The sequence below is a fragment of the Myodes glareolus genome, chromosome 22 (genome assembly GCF_982192425.1).
Source record: "Myodes glareolus chromosome 22, mMyoGla1.1, whole genome shotgun sequence".
Classification (NCBI taxonomy): Eukaryota; Metazoa; Chordata; class Mammalia; order Rodentia; family Cricetidae; genus Myodes; species Myodes glareolus.
In genome coordinates, this window is record NC_142047.1 from 53,986,468 (window position 1) to 54,003,086 (window position 16,619).

Here is a 16,619-nt window from a genome sequence, read left to right on the forward strand (position 1 = left end):
AAAACCAAAAGAAAAAAACTGATTTAAGAGAATTAGATGCTGCGTAAGGCTACATGACATGTTTCACAGCTGTCCCCTGGTAAGTATCAGTTATTAGACAACACGGTTTGTTTTGTTTAGTTTTGGTTTTTCGAGACAGGGTTTCTCAATGTAACAGCCCTAGATGTTCTGGAACTAGTTCTAGTAGACCAGGTTGGCCTTGAACGCACAGATATCCATCCACCTACCTCTGCCTCCCAAGTGCTGGCATTAAAACTGCTCAGCTAGATAATCGCTGCTTATATACTCAACATTAGTGCAACTGTCTTTCAGGGACTTACTGTGTAGAGTATGTAAATAGAGTTGTTCCCTAGACACATGAAATTTTTCTATAATATAAAGGTCTCCAAATTGGACCCTAGGAAGACAGGGTAGAACATACTAATAACATCAACAACTTGAGAGATGAGACAGAAAGCTCTTAACTGTAGTCATACCGGGCTACACATCTCAGACACAAAACAGCACACATCAAACACATACACAAACCAAAATGAATCCAAGTATTTCACCATGAACCTCACCATCAGATTTCATTTTTACTCAATAAAGAGCTACAGCAGGAGGGTCAGAGGACCAGCTGCTGGATACCTTCACTGTCATCTTTCTTTAGCTCGGACTGGACCAGAAAGTAAGACAGAAAAACAAAAAAGCAATAATATCTGAAAGTATTTCCAAATCTTGCAAATGAACCTTAAAAAACACCAATGGTCAGAGAAGGAATTTGATGTGTTGTGGTGTCTGAGTGATTTTACTTACCTGGAAAGGTGGGTTGTACTGAGTAACTTCTACAGTAATCGTATCTGACATTTGGTTACCACTGTCTTCCACCGTTATCAGAGAGTAATAGACGAGGCAGGGACTGTCTCCCAGGTGCCATGCTGCTGCCAAAACCAGGAGTCCATCACTAGACAAGAGGGGGAAAAAGACAGGCTTCTTGAATGTGGTTTGTTTTTTTTTTTTTTTTTTTTTTGCTGTTTTTTTGTTTTGTTTTGTTTTTCCCTTTGAGACTGTGTTTTACTACACAGCCCTGGCTGTCCTGGAACTCTCAGCGCTCCAAAGTTATGTGCCACCAAACCCTGTAGGCTTCTTTGTAAACAGTATGCCAGATTATTTCAAAATTAAATACACTCACCATATATGGTAGAGCCCTGTACCTATATATTACCAAGGGAGAAAAAAATATGTTCATAATTACCTTCATGCAAATGCCGGCTTTATTACAGGAGCCAACCTGAAAATAACCCAATGTCTTCCACTGAGGAGATACATCCTGGTCTGTCTGTCTCTCTGTCTCTGTCTCTCTCTCATATATATATATATATATATATATATATATATATATATATATATATACACACGTGTATACATGTACATATGTATACGTGTGTGTATATACGTGTATTATATATACGTGTATATACGTGTATATATACGTGCATATATATACGTGTGTATATATATGTATATATAGTCTCTTAAATATATGTGTGTGTGTGTGTGTGTATATATATCTATATATATATAGATATATATATATGGTCTCTTAAATATTTAGAAATCACCTGGGCAGTGGTGGCACAGCCTTTAGTCCCAGTACTTGGGAGGCAGAGGCAGAGGCAGGCAGATCTCCATAAGTTTGTGGCCAGCCTTTATAAGTTTGGGGTCAGCCTGGTCTACAGAGTGAGTTCAAGGACAGCCAGGGCAACACAGAGAAACCCTGTCTTGAAAAACTGAAAGGAAAAAAAAAATTTCTGAATCAGTTTTAAATCTACCATGTCAAAGTTTTATTTATACTGCATGATTTATTTATACACCATTCTGAAAAAGACAGAACTTTGAAGACAGAAGAGATCAATGAGTTCCAGGGGAACAAAAGAATTTTGAGGAAAGGTGATCTCTTTCTCCACCACCCCCTCTTACTGAGGTTCAAACTCTGCCTTATGTATGAAGACACTGCTCTACTACCGAGCAACACCCCCAGCTCTGTTCTATGTCATGACTATGGTCAAGATGATCGTATGTGCTGGGCGATGGTGGGAGCACGCGTTTAGTCCCAGCACTCGGGAAGCAGAGGTAGGCAGAATCTCTGAGTCAGAGGCCAGCCTGGTCTACAGAGCTTGTTCTAGGAGAGCCATGCTTACACAAAAGAAACCCTAACTCAAAAACAACAACCCCCTCAAAGCAAACAAACAAAAACCCAGAACAAACAACAACAAAAAAGATGACTACACGCACTTCGCAAGACTCACAGAGAGTCAGGCATGGCTGGTGGTACACACCTGTAAATCCATTACATGAGGCATGGAGGTAAAATAAGGCAACAAAAAAGTCTTAAATTTTGTTGTTTGCAACAGGGTCTTATATTGCTCAGGCTGGCTGGGAACCATAACCCTCCTGCCTCAGCCTTCCTGAGTGCTGAGACCACAGACTGAGCTGCCAGGCCCTGCCTGAGAACTGTTGCTAAGAGAAAACTGACTCCAAGCATAAACCATGCTGAGTCTGGTTTGCGCTGGAGGGACACAGCTTCATGAAATCAGCTCAGCCACTGACTATGGGACACAAGAGCTCCTTCCTGACAGTGATGAGAAACTGATGTCTCCATGGAGACCGGAGAGACCACTGTTCAGGAATCCCTTGGCAACAGAAAGGTGTTGGCATTGCCTTAAGATGGAATAAAGACAGACAGAGCTGGTCCAGCTAGCTGTGCAGGCCAAGAAGCTTCAATGGGGTGGCAGGAATACCCCATTTAAAGCTGAGGAGTGTTTCCATTAACCACAGGAGCCTGCAGCACCACGAAGAAACAAGAGACCACTCCGAGGCTCAGCAGACAGTGACACGAGCAGAGTCAGCAGCGCAGGCAGCAGGACACATGTCACTACAGAGATGCCAACGCGTTATCCAACTTCTTTAGGACAAATCAGTTACTTACCAGGTTTGCTTCAAGTCCAAATACTGAATGTGGACCCCTTCTTTAATGGCTTCGTAGTTGCTTTCAGATCCCTAAACGGAAATACCGAAGTGTAAGCCCAGTAGTGTTTCTCTTTCCGCCCAATGAACACCCAGTACCTGGCAAAGTGTTGCACCCACGAGCAACCAACATTTAAAATCTAGCACACCAAGCCACGTGTGGTGGTGTACACCTTAAATCTCAGCACTCAGGAGGTAGAGACAGCAGATCCCTTTGAGAATGAGGTCAGACTTGGTCTACATAGTGAGTTTCAAGACAGGCAGGTGACAGGAGGTCACCTGAGTGTGGTGGTATATGCTCACATTCCTAGAACATAGGTGGTGGAGGCAAAAGAATCAACTGTGTAGTGAGTATGAGGCCAGCCTGAGCTACACGAGACTCTGTCTTATATCTGGACACCCCACAAATTAGCAAGTTAATCACTGATTTCAATTACAGATAGGAATTGAACACCCAGTTACACTTATTTGACACACACACACACACACACCATAGAAATGTGTTTCAATGAGGCAGATAGGCTGGCTGTGGTGACACTGTCCTACATATAATCCCAGCACTTGGGAGGCTGAAGCAGGACTTAAGAGAGTTCACAACCTGCCTGGGCTACATACAGAGTGAGTTCCTATCTCAAAGAAAGAACAAAGAAGGAATAACACATTTGAACACCATAAACCAAACCAGAAATAGGCATTCCTGTTCCTCACCCAAATAGCATCAGCAATGCTTTCCTTCAGGGCTCGGTGCACGTCCCAGCTGTGAGCCAGTTTCTCTGAAGAATCGTCCAGTTCCCATTTACTGATGTTTGAACTCGTCAGGGTGTAGAAACTGGATCTCGCACTGTCCCAGAGAACACTGGCAAGCTGTGGAGAGAGGAGGGGTCACATTGAGACTGACTCCAACTTCATGTGCTTTGCAGCTGATTGACTATAGACCTTCCACAGGCTCTGGAGGAAGAACCCCTGAACCTCTGACACGGACCTTGAAAGCAAGGCCGAACCTCCAAAGGAAAGGCCTGGGGAGAGTGGAGTTGAGATGGAAAAGTTAGAGTCCTCAGAGGGCCAGTGTCTTATCAAATGGAACAGTATGTAAGAACTTTTAGAGAAACCACAGCGGAGTCTTCAGTGTGTCCATAAACCTGGTGAGTCAAGGAGATGCTGCTTGTGGCTTTTGAGCCTAGAATTTGAAGGGAGCTGGCAGAGAGGACACTCATCATTGCTTGCATGAGTAGACTCTTGCATGAAATGGGTGTGTTTAAGCTGAATGCACACAGTAGTTTCAGTTTAAATGCCCATTGCCTCCATTTCTCCTGTTACAGGTCAAGAAGGGGCAACAATGAGGCTGCGCTGGCCTGTGAACAAGAGCAGACCAGACAATGGGACGGATGCACCCAGAGGCAGCTGGGGAGCCACTCTGCACAAGAGAGGGAAGTGCAGCGAAGAGCACTGTGGTCTGCAAGCCAGGTCACTCGAGATAAGGGACAGTGCCCTTAGCAGAAAGGCGTGTCATAAGATGATAAATCTGTGTTTAAACATGTTGTTTCGGGTTTAAAGGACACTCAAGAGACCAAGTGAGAAAGTCGCTGAGGTGCAGAACAAGCGTTGTGTTGAGGAGCTGAGCTCTAGTTCAGGCTTGAGTATGACAGGTTCCATCTCAGCGCTCACGACCTCAGCCTCTCCAGCACAATGGAGAGAAAGGCTCTGCTTCACAGGAGAACCAAAACAGCTGGCAGATCCAGGCCTATACCTGCTTTTCCTCCCAGGCCAGCTGGGAGGGTAAAAGCGAATTATCTACACTTCAGTTCAAATTCAGCCTTAAAAACTCATTAATTTTCACAGTGTGGAGATATGGGTCAGTGGTCAACAACACTTACTGTTCTTCAAGATGACCCAGGTTTGATTTGCAACACCCACAGCTCCCAACTGTAACTCCAGTTCCAGGGGATCCGATGCTCTCTGGCCTCAGCAAGCACCAGACAACCATGAGGTGCATAAAATTACATACAGACAAATACTCATACACATAAAATTACATGCAGGCAAATACTCATACACATAAAATTAGAAAGCAAAGCAACAACACAACAGCTTACACGCGTATGAAACTAAGAACACCGTCACAGGAAATTTCAACTCAGCGCAAACAGTTCTTTATAAACGCACCATGAGGTCACTAGCAGGAGACAGAATCCCGAAAAGGGAAGAAACCCTTCGGCCAATCCCTGAGAGCATGCCTTGGCCCTGGGGCAGCACGTGCTGGTGAATCTTTCCTGAGCTTTCAGGAATCAGTCTGATCAGCTGGCTCCCCACAGAGGACAGGATGAAACTTCCTCCCTGTGGACAAACAGCACAAGATGAGCCTGGAATACACGCACTCTCAGGATGGAGAACTAGCGAAAAACGTGTTACACAGCCTGGTGTGGTGCATGCCTGAAATGCCAGCACTTCAGGGACTGAGGCAGGAGGATTACCATTAAGGCCAGCCTGGGCTGCAGAGCAAGACTTTGTCTCAATTGAAAATATACATATTTTTTTTCTTTTTTTCTTTTTTTTTTTTGAGCCAGGGTTTTTCACCTGACAGGATTTTAAAAGGGTGCATTATTCCACTGAAATTCTTTCACTAAGCAATACACAAAAATATTCTTACAACATAGTTCACCTTGTAAATTAAGGGTTTACCATTAGGTTCAACAACTGTCAGACTTTTTTCCTTCCTTCCTTTTCCCACCCCCTGAGGCAGCCTCATTCCAAGTTGACCTTGAACTCACTACAGAGCCAAGAACGACCCAGAATTCCCTATCCTGAATGCTGGGATCACAGCTATGCACCACTACATCTAAGAGGTGCTTTGCCCTGTGCATGTTAGGCAAGTACTCTGCTGACCAAGCCCTAATTCCAGCCGCAGATTTCTTCCATAACTGAAAAGTAGACACCAACAAGCATTTGCCCAGGGTCTAAGAGTTAAGCTTCTTTCTTTCTGTTTATTTATTTATTCTTTCTTTTTTTTTTTTTTTTTTCCTGAAACAGGGTTTCTATATGTAGCCCAGGTTGCCCTGGAACTCACAGATCCCTGTCTGCCTCTGCCTCCTGAGTGATGGGATTAAAGTTGTCCACCACCAGGGCTAGCTTGTCTAAGTGTTTGTTTGTTTGTTTTCTGAGACAGGGTTTCTCTGTGTAGCCCTGGCTGTTCTGGAACTAGCTCTGTAGATCAAGCAGGCCTTGAACTCACAGAGTTCTCTGTGGGAACCACCCGCCTCTGCCTCCCATGTGCTGGGATTAAAGCTGTGCACCACCACTGCCCAGCTTGTCCATGAGTTTCTAACAGCTGCTTTTATAAAGTGCTTAAAGAGAATGAACCAACAACCTACTGCCCCAATGAAAAGCCTTCCCCACGCTATTCACACCACAGCCCTCACCCTTTTCTCTTGTCTTCCTTTATGCCGCCCAGGCCCCGTAGTGCTCAGAATCCACAACTGCAGGTTCAGCCCTCCCACCCAGTTCACACTGCAGCTCTCTCCCACACACCTGTACTGCTGTCAGGAACCTGCACATCTTCTCTCCACTCAAATCCACACAGGTCTCTGAGTAGGTGTCTTCCCTGGCGAGGCTAGGCCAATAGCGGATGGACCCTTCTTTGGTAGCAACCATGACAGCAACAGCCTTGAAACAAAACCACAGTCATCAGCAACAATGAAAGAAGCCTCAAAACCAGGCGCCATGACACTGGCGAAAACAAAACTTTCTTATTCTTTATATTAATTTTATTATTATTTTACACATTTATTTATTTTAGAGACGGGCTCACTATGTAGGCCTGGCTGGCCTCAAACTCAGAGAGATAAGACAGTCTCTGCAGTACAAGTACTGGGATTAAAGGTGTGTACAATCATGCCCATCAAAATTCTTTATGTTTAAGACTATACAACAGGAGGCTGGAGATATGGCTCAGGTTGCTCTTCCAGACGTCCTGAGTTCAATTCCCAGCAATCACATCTACAATGAGACTGGGTATATATACAAGGACACCATAAACATAATAAATAAATCTTTAAAAAATTATGTAGCGTAAAACCGCCTTCACCTTTCTGTTCCAAACAGAACACATGTGACGGTATGGCCACCCTCTGTCATTCCAAACCCCGAAAGCTGATCCCTGACGACCACGCCTTCCCTGTCTCACCCTGGCCACCATTTCCATCACTGTACACCTGGCACTTTGAGAAAGACAGACAGCAAAACAACAGACTAAATCCCAGCTCTGCTTCTCTACCACAGTTTACCCTGAGGGTTCTTTGGGTCACTGATGAGTAGTCTGCTTACAAAGACCTTGCTTGCCCTGTTTCACTTTCTTTTTTTCCCACCACTATACGTACTTTCTTTCATCTATATGTTTTATACGTATGAGTGTTGCCTGCATGTACATATATGCATCGTATACATATGTGGAGCCTGTGGAAGTCAGAAGGTCTCTGATTCCCTAGAACTGGAGTTACAGATTACTGTGAGACACTATGTGGCTACTGGAAACTAAACTGGGGTCCTCTGCAGGACAATTGAGTACTCTTAACCTCTGACCTCTAGGCCATCTGTCTGTTTTGAAACTGGATTGCTTGTTTCCTCATCAGACTTCGCTTTGGGACTTTTCTGTATACTGGATGTAAGTCCTCAGCTGGATTTGTGAGAATATCCTCAGTCTGTACCTTGTTTCATTTTCTTATTTCAGAAAAGGTATTGTTTGAGATAAGGTCTCATTAAAGCTCCAGGTGGCCTGGAATTTGATGTAGACCAGGTTGGCTTTGACCTAATAGAGATCCACCTGTCTCTACTCCCCAGTGTTGGGATTAAAGGTGTGCATCACCACACCAGGCTCTTGATCAGCTTTTTAAAAAAGATTTTAAAAAATTATGTGTGTGTATGTATGTATGCTTGCCTGTATGCTCACTACCTGCTTGCAGGTACCTGCAGAGGTAAGAAAACATCGTTGGATCCTCTAGAACTGAAGTTACATACAGTCATGAGTCACCTAAAGAGGGTGCTGGGAACTGAACCCACGCCCTCTGCATGAGTCGTATAGGCTCATACCTACTGGGCCACCTCCCCAGTCCCCTCAATCAGCTTTTATGCCACCTACCTGAACAGAATGTACTTCACCCGAGGTTGCAGCATAAGAGAGTGCTACCAGGTCAGCGCTCCAGGGGAAATCACTAGGGGGCAGCTGGAGCTCTTTGCAGACAGACAACTGCAAGACAAACCCAAACAGAAAAATCTTCACATAAACCCAGTTTGTTCACTCCGACGTCTTTATTTCTTCTGTGTGTTTCCTAAGGATTAATTACTGGAATACTATTTTACAATATCCTTTCTTTCCACAACTCTTTTTGGTCAGGTACAACAGAGTATCTTAAGAGACACAAAGACAGGAATACACAGATGCTAAAATAGACTTCAATATGAACTAATCTGTGTACCTATGCTAGGTCAAGGCCTCTACTGGTTAGTAGTTCTCAACTTTCCTAATGATGCAACCCTTTAATACAGTTCCTGTGGTGACCCCAACCATAAAAGTACTTCGTTACTACTTAATAACTATAATTTTGCTACAGTTATGAATTTTAATACAAATAGCTGATATGCAGGATATCTGATATGTAACCCCTGTGAGGTTTGCAAACCACAAGTTGAGAACCACTCGGTTAGGGGAAGTGACCAGGTATTTTGCAAAACTTTCCCAGCTGAGGTATAATTTATTTGACACATAAAATTTATTATGGCCAAAGAGAAATTATACCAAGTTTCCTTGAAACCATTTCTTAGGCTTGTTGCTGAACATTCAACTCCCTCTGGTAACTCAGTACACCCTAAGAATTTTCCTTCATGGCTATTTCTAGCCATACAACCTTTCTAAGCAGCCGGGGGAGGACAGCAAGTCTGCAGACACCAAGCACTAGGGAGGAAGGAGCCCTAAGCTCCAGTGGAGCCGTGACCTACAAGGTAGTGACGGTAGCTGGAAGAGGAGCTTGAAGGGGGCTGCTGAGAGAATAGTACAGCCTTCACTGAGGGTCCCGCTGTGGGAGCAGACAGCTCAAGGTTAACCTACACAGAGCATCCCTGACTCCAACTCAGAAAAAAGCATGCTCAGTTCTTAGCTTAGGCAAACTGCCCAGCACTGTGGTCCCTGAACATTCTCAAAGCTTCTAATTTTATTAAGTGCAAATAATATAGACTTTACTTTAAATTTTGGTGGTCAAAAGGATAAGGAAGACAGAAGGGCTCTCTGTGCAGGGAAGGAGCCTGTCGGTTTGAGTTTAGTTCCCCTCATTCAGGCTAGGGACTCTGAAGCCTGGCTGAGGATGGGTGCTAAAGTCTATATTTATTCTACATGGAAGGCCAACATTTTAATTCCTCCCTTATACCTTAAGCCATTTCTGTCCAAAGTCGATGTCAGTCAAAGGCATGGCCCCTCTTCTCCCCACCTATTAATCACTTTGGAGTTTAAAGCAGGAAGAGACAATAAAAGCTTGGAGGGAGAGCATACTGTGCTGATTTTCCAGGATTAGCTTTTGTTTGTTTTTCCTTTTGAGACAGGATCTTTATAGTCCTACCTGTCCTGGAACTCGGTATGTAGACTAGGCTGGCCTTGAACTCATAAAGACTACCTGACCTGTCTCTGCCTCTCAAGTCTGGATCTAAAGGCATGCACACATTGGGCTGTTTTGTTTATTTTAACTTTTTAAAAATGTATTTTATATGCATAAATGTTTTGCCTACACGTGTGAATGTGCACTACAGGTATGTCTGGATCCTACAGAGGACCTTTGGAATTGGACTTATAAATATTTGTAAGTCGCCATGTGGCTGCTAAAAACTGAATTTGGGTCTTCTGCAAGAGCAACAAGTACTCTCTCTAACCCAGTGAGCCACCTCTATAACCCCTTTCCAGGGTCTTTAGAGGCAAAGAGGATAGTTACTGCAGAAGAGAGATGTATGGTCAGAGTGACTCACAGGACAGGAATCTACATTTTCAGTATGTCGGAATACATACACACGTACACTCATGTACATGTACACAGAGACACACAGACTTTTCCCCCCACCCCATGAGGCTTCCAAGGCTGAAAGTATTCTCTCAAACATGATGAAGGCTCCTCAACCCTATTGGACCTTGATTAAAACGCAGAAAGCATTCAGCACAGTGTGGCATATAACAAGGTACAGGATGTTATAGTGGGTGAGGTGAGCTGGTCCTCCAGAAAAACCTCAACTGCAAGGAAGAGAATGCTGAGCACAGTAAGGCGGCTTGCAGACCCGGGAGAACACCGTGTGAGAAAGCCAGCACTGAGAGCAGGAGGGAAAAGGACACACGACCAGAGCCCATGAAGACAGTAGCAGCTCCAGCTCATGTTCATTTATTTGGCTGCAGTGGATCTTTTGACAACAAAGAAACTAAAGACATCAACAAAAGTAAATTATTAAAAGAGGAGAAGTTTTGTTTTGTCTTTCCCCAACAAACATTCACATTCAGTATTTTGTACCATGAATTCCTACTGCTTGCACAGATTGACTAGCATCCTTCATGAGCTTTAAAGAATAGAGGTTAAAAAATAAAGAACGAGCTGGGACCCCATTTCTTCACTTGTTATCTAAAAAGCCGTTTGTTACCTTAGTGACAGGTGACACTGCAATCTTCCAAACAAGGAGTTTCTCTTTGCACACCAGGCAAGCCCACCCACCTTCGTCTATGTGGACAGAGAGCTCATCGTCAGCTGAGGAGAAATAAGGCGTACAATTAATCTCACACTGAGACTATGAAACGTTGTTCAGTCTTCTTATGCCAACATCTACCATATTCGTCACTGAAACAGGTAACAGAAGCACACATACAATAATCCGGGGGCTAATCTAAGTATGTGGACACTGCTGTGTGACTGGCTTTTTAAAATTCATTTTATATTATTAGTATTTATGAATACATGAGCCTGCGGGTGTCAGAAGGGTGGGTCAGATCCTCTAGAACTGGAGTTATAGGTTGTCATGTGTTACCATGTGGGTGCTGGGAACCAAAGTCAGGTCCTGCATGCACAGGAAGTACTTTAACCCCAAAGACATCTTTCCAGCCCGATATTGATAATGTGTGCTTCTGCTATGTGTTTGGTGACAGATGCGGGAGAGATGGTCCCCGTCACCCTCTCCCCACCTCACTGCTGCCTTTCTAGGCTTGCGTCACTGAGCCTCCCAACTCCTGCACCATCCTTATGCCAGCAGCCTTTTAAAGGCACCTCAGTAAAAACCTAATAGCTTGTCACATGATCTGTGGGGCACCACACAGTACTCAGAACTGGACTTTAAAACATTACTTAATCTAGCAGTCCAAGTAACTGTACCCTGGATGGTTTTAAAGCTAAATTTCAGATATCCAATCCACTCAAAAGTTGGGGATATCTGAAGGGGACTGAAATTTACACACAAAGAACTTAGACTCCCTAACGACTTGATGTGATGATGTGAGAATCATTCACTCGGCTTCACAAACCTATGGCCCAATGACAGTGAACTCAGCAGGCTGCCTACTTCTCTGCCAACCAAAATGCCATTGCATTCGATCTGGTTACTGACTGATAGTAGGGGCAAATGAAAAGATGACACCTACCCTCAGCCAGAGTCAGAGCTTCCATGATCTTAACAGGGAGAGACGATCCAAACATCCTCACGTCATAGTTCACAGACTCTGATATGGAATGGTGAGGGAGCATCCGTGTAGGTGTTCCTCTAAAGAAAAGAGGCCATGCACTATTACTTATAACTTGAAATTTCCTACTAGCTTAGCTCTTACAAATCTACACATAACAGATCTCTGATGAGGTGTAGCGGTGGAAGATTCTAGCTTGTGTGCACTACATAATTATATTTTTCAAAAGAACTTTAGGAAAACCTGGTATCTTAGTTTGCTTTCCATTGCTTGATATAGACCGTGACCAAAAGCAACTTGGGGAAGAGTTTATTTCATCCTATACTTCCAGGTTAACACGCTAAGATGTTACCTGGCTGTCACCAGGGGAAGTCACGGCAGTAACTAACACAGGGCAGGAACCTGGAGGCAGGAGCCATAGAAAATGCTTTTTGCTGGTGTGCTCAGTTTGCTTTCTTATACACTCCAGGACCACCTGCCTAGGGATGGCACTACCCACAGTGGACTGATCCCTTTAAATCAATCAACAAGCAAGGAAATTCCCCCACAGGCACTTTCTTAATTGAGCTTCCCTCTTCTCAGATGACTCTGCTTTGTGCTGACAAAAAAAAAAAAAGCAACATGCCTGGCTTTTGACTACAAGCTCAGTAACTAAGAGCACATGTCTACCTCGAAGATTAGTATTGTTAAGAACTTTTTACAAAAGATAAAAGTCGAAGACAGGCATGGAGAGGAGGCAGAGACAGGCAGATCTCTGTGATGTTGATTTATACATTTCAAACATTAAGTCTCAGCCAGACTCAGTATCTTTTGCTTTCATGTAGGAGAAATTCACTTAAAATTTATTTTACTTTCGATTGTGTGTGTTCACACACACTTAAGTGCAGGTGTCTAGAAGCTGGAGGCTTGGAACCCTTGGAGCTGGAGTTACAGGTGGCTGTAAGCCATCTAACATGGGTGTTCCAGATCCTCTTGGAAGAGTAGCAGGTACTCTTAACCTCAGAGCCAATTTTTCATCCAAGAAATTCACTTATGAAAGAGGAATAGACTAATTTGGTAAGGATGTTGAGACCCTGACATAAAGATAGAGCTGTTAAATAAAATTACGGTAGCCAGGCAAGCTAGCACATGTGGGAAATAGCAGTATTAAAAAGTGGAGACAGAGGACTGAGCAAAAGCCACCCTGGGGTACAAAGAATGACTTGTTTCAAAGTGGGCAGGACACAGTTCTGGGATGCATGTCTACGCTAGATCACAAAAAGATTAGTTCAAACCAAAATGAGTTACCAAATGCCACAGCTCCTTGAAACTGGTCTGATTTTCTTTCCTGCCTGTGACAGAAAAGAAGTCACTTTTGCTCTAAGCTTTACAATAATTTGAAGTATGTTTCTACCTTACAAAACCATTGCTTTGATACTGCTTACAAGGTGCTTTCATTCCTTTCTGTAGCGCGAAGACTGAGTGAATTCATGAATCCAATAAAAAGAAAGCAGACGGAGTGCAAAATGAGGGCCCCCATTGAAAATCGGCAATAATACCCAAGAGAAACTACTTCCCAACTCGCGACAGCTTTCCCACGCTGCCCGGTTCCACCTGCCAGCCTGGGAGCCAAACTTGCTGGTCGCCGAAGCCCCACTTACCTAGAGCTCACCGAGCTGCGCCGGCCTACTGGCGAGAAGAGCACCGGCGAGCTAACTGCAGACCCCAGAGACAGACCCCTTCGGCTCGCTCTAGGCGTGGACGCCGGCCCGATTCCGACTAGCGGACCCCGGCGGGTCCCCGGCCCAGGGGTCCGCGGAGAGGAGACGCCTGGAAACATGTCTGCAGGGAGCGTAGAGGAAGCTCCACTCGCGGGAGAAAAATAAAGCAGGACCTCGCGCGCCAGGAGCTTGAACCCTAAGGGGGCGGGAAGGCGCCTGCTGATGACATAACCGGGACGCTTGGCAATGATGCGCAATAGGGAGAAGAAGGCGCGTGGCGATGATGGCAAAGCTTGGCGCCGAGCTGCAGGGCGGGGTCGGAACTGGAACGACGTGTTGACGTCACGTCACGTACCGGGTGGCCGGCGATTTGAAATCGTAGGGGTTGGGATCCTGTGTGGATCAGTCCGGAGTTCCCCGGTACATAGAGAAGCCCGGTTCTCCGGCACTCAGGCTGGTGCTGAGTTTCCGCGGGGAGCACGGACTGGCGTCTCGGTGTGCGGTGGCGCTTCGGTAGCGTGCTGATTCTTCATGCGCTCAGGAGAGCTTTTTCCACCCCAAGATCGGTCGCAGCCTTGGCCTTCGTCCGAATATCTGGGCTTTCCTTTGGCCCCCAGCTCTTGCTTCCCAATCGCATTTTGCAGTTTGTTGGGTTTGGCCTACTACCTGAGGCACGAAGACGGCTGTGTGGTTCCGCGTCCCTCGCCCCCACCCCGGGACGGCCTCACTCTCACTCCCCCACCCCCGTAGTCCCAGGGCTGTGTAGAAGTCCTATAGCAGGCATGCACACAGCTCTATGTTAATCTCCTGCATCTGATTTGGAGGACCGCAGTACATATAGGGGGTGTGTCTTCTTTTCCACCTTGCTCCCACACTACCAGCCAGTGAACTAACGTGAGGTCGAGGCTGCACTAGAGTTTGTAAATACCCAGGGCTGATGACCGCCCAGGGGTGACTTGCCGAACTCCTTCGTGAGGTCCTCTGTGACTTAACTTCCTGTGACCTTTCCCCTTTTCACCACTTCCCACTTGGACTCCACATTCTATGAATTAAAGTCTCAATGCCCTTACGCAAGTTCCTTCTGGATTGCCTGCCCTTTCTGGCAGGCCTCCACCTGCGTCAAATTTACCACTGCAATCTCTCGAAACCTTCCTTAGATCAGGGATGACCTTTCTCCTCCCTGCGTGAATAGGTAATATATATGTCTGAACTGCCTAACAACTTTGTGTTCGCAGTGGCCTCTCAAGTAATTTCATTTTTGGTATTTTTGATGTCTAAGAGAAAGTCTCATGTAGCCCAAAATGGCTTTGAATAACTAACTCTGGTCCTGCAGAGATTACAGGTGCGTGCCACCACACCTGACTCAAGTAGCTGCTTCCGAATGCCTTTCTGGGGGAAAGGGGCGGTGTTGAGACACCCACTCACAAAGATCCACTTGCCTCTGTCTCCCACGTGCTAGGATTACAGGGGTACATTACTACGGCCAGCTATTTCTAAATATCTTTGAGAGGGTGGCTTTCTTACCTTCGAGTCCACTGTAACAAGTACACAGTACACTTTCACAGCAGCTTTGCTGAAATAGGGGAATGGTTAAGTAAATACTGGTGGAGTAAATCTTAGATGGGGAGTAGTGTGCCAGTTCGTGTTCCCCAAGATCGCATTTGTTCTACAGGCAGTTACCATGTTTCTTCTCCCATCTAAGAGAAAGTAACGGGTTTGTCTTGTTCTATAGTTACCTTTGAGTTTTATGGAGCCCAGAACATTGTGTCTGTTTCTATTTTACTGGGGGGGGGGGTGTAGTAGGAGGTGGAGAGGGTGCTGTTTGAAGATGTTTGGTGGAGTCAACTTTATTCTTGTACCTGTAGGACCAGGAGTTGTTTACAGCTAACTGGGGCTACATGAGACCTTGTCTCAAAAAACAAAAATCAAAGCTTAATTGCTTGAGAAATCACTGTGGATGTGAAGCTGTTAAGCAGATCAAAATGTCGGGTTTGCTAACTACCCCTTGTATAAACTTCTGCAGGAGTTGGAATGACTTGCTAGCACTCGTGAGCTGTAACATTCCCTGTGTGGAGATGTTGGAGTAGTGAGGATTAGGTAATATAGGTATGACTACATTTATGGATATGAAAACAAACAGACAAAAGCCCAGAAAAGTAAGCAAGCTGAAGGAAAATTGTATTCAGAAAATCATTGCTGGGTGTGGTGGCGCACACCTTTAATCCCAGCACTTGGGAGGCAGAGGCAAATGGATCTCTATGAGTTCAGGCCAGCCTGGTCTACAGAGTGAGTTCTAGGACAGCCAAAACTACATCATGGAACTGTGCTCAAGCAAACAAACAGACAAATAAAGCCAAATGTGTGGGGAACTGGTGAGATGCTTCAGTGGTTAGGAGCAAATACTTTGCAGAGCATCTACATTCAGCTCCCAGCACCCATACACAAATCACCTGTAACTAACTCCAGAGAGTCCAATGCCCTCTCTGGTTTCTCTGAGCACAGTCTTCTCTGACAACCCGAGGTTGTCCCTCTCACCTAAGTGATGTTTGCCCAGCCAGGATGGACTGAATACCTCAGGGACAGCAAGGGAACGTCTCTCCCTTAAGTTGCCTCTGTCATGGTGTTTCATTACAGCAATGAGACACTAAGAAAAGTGACAAACCAATTCAGAACCTGCTGAAGCTACTCCCTTCCCTGGGGGAAAGGGACCTAAGTGTTTGTCTACCTCGAGGAACTGTCAGAGCACCAAATGGAATGTGTACACAGGCTGAAACCAAACAGCTCCAAACACCTTGCTGGCCACAGCACTTTGTGAGATTTCTACTGATTTCTGCCTGCCTCACCCCTCCAAACTAGAGCTCTTTGAGGGCAGACACTGCTGAACCCCTCCTCACGGCCACAGCACTGTTCTTGTGGTGGGGCAGGGAATCCTTAGTAATGGAACTGGAGTAGCTGCTCTGTGAGCGTTCTGTACGCTAACAAACAGCAAACAAGTGAGGACGTTAAGAGTCTGATGAGGAAAGGCACGGAACTTGCAGTCACTATGCTGTACTTGGCATGTTAGATTAAAAAGTTCTTTTGACTCTCCATAGCAAATTCTATTAAGAAACTGAGTATGTACAAAATGTTAAAAGAACGGATAGAAATGAGCCTGAGGGTGTGGTTATAACTGAGTGGCATGTGTGAGGCCTTTGGTTCCATCTCAGCATCATTAGCAGGCAGAC

At 45.2% G+C, this 16,619-nt stretch overlaps 1 protein-coding gene across 1 annotated transcript in view; it reads right to left on the bottom strand.

The window, feature by feature from the left end:
• Nup133 (nucleoporin 133) overlaps positions 1-13,621 on the bottom strand; it is a 42,730-nt gene extending 29,109 nt beyond the window's left edge. The window contains exons 1-9 of the mRNA XM_048450225.3: positions 13,336-13,621; positions 11,657-11,775; positions 10,669-10,772; positions 8,141-8,248; positions 6,535-6,669; positions 5,173-5,343; positions 3,718-3,873; positions 2,972-3,042; positions 799-946 (exon numbers count right to left, since the gene is read on the bottom strand). Coding sequence (XP_048306182.3) covers positions 799-946; positions 2,972-3,042; positions 3,718-3,873; positions 5,173-5,343; positions 6,535-6,669; positions 8,141-8,248; positions 10,669-10,772; positions 11,657-11,775; positions 13,336-13,514 — 1,191 coding nt within the window. The 5' untranslated portion in view covers positions 13,515-13,621. The remainder of the gene's footprint in view (positions 1-798; positions 947-2,971; positions 3,043-3,717; positions 3,874-5,172; positions 5,344-6,534; positions 6,670-8,140; positions 8,249-10,668; positions 10,773-11,656; positions 11,776-13,335) is intronic.
• Between the last annotated feature and the right edge of the window lie 2,998 nt (positions 13,622-16,619).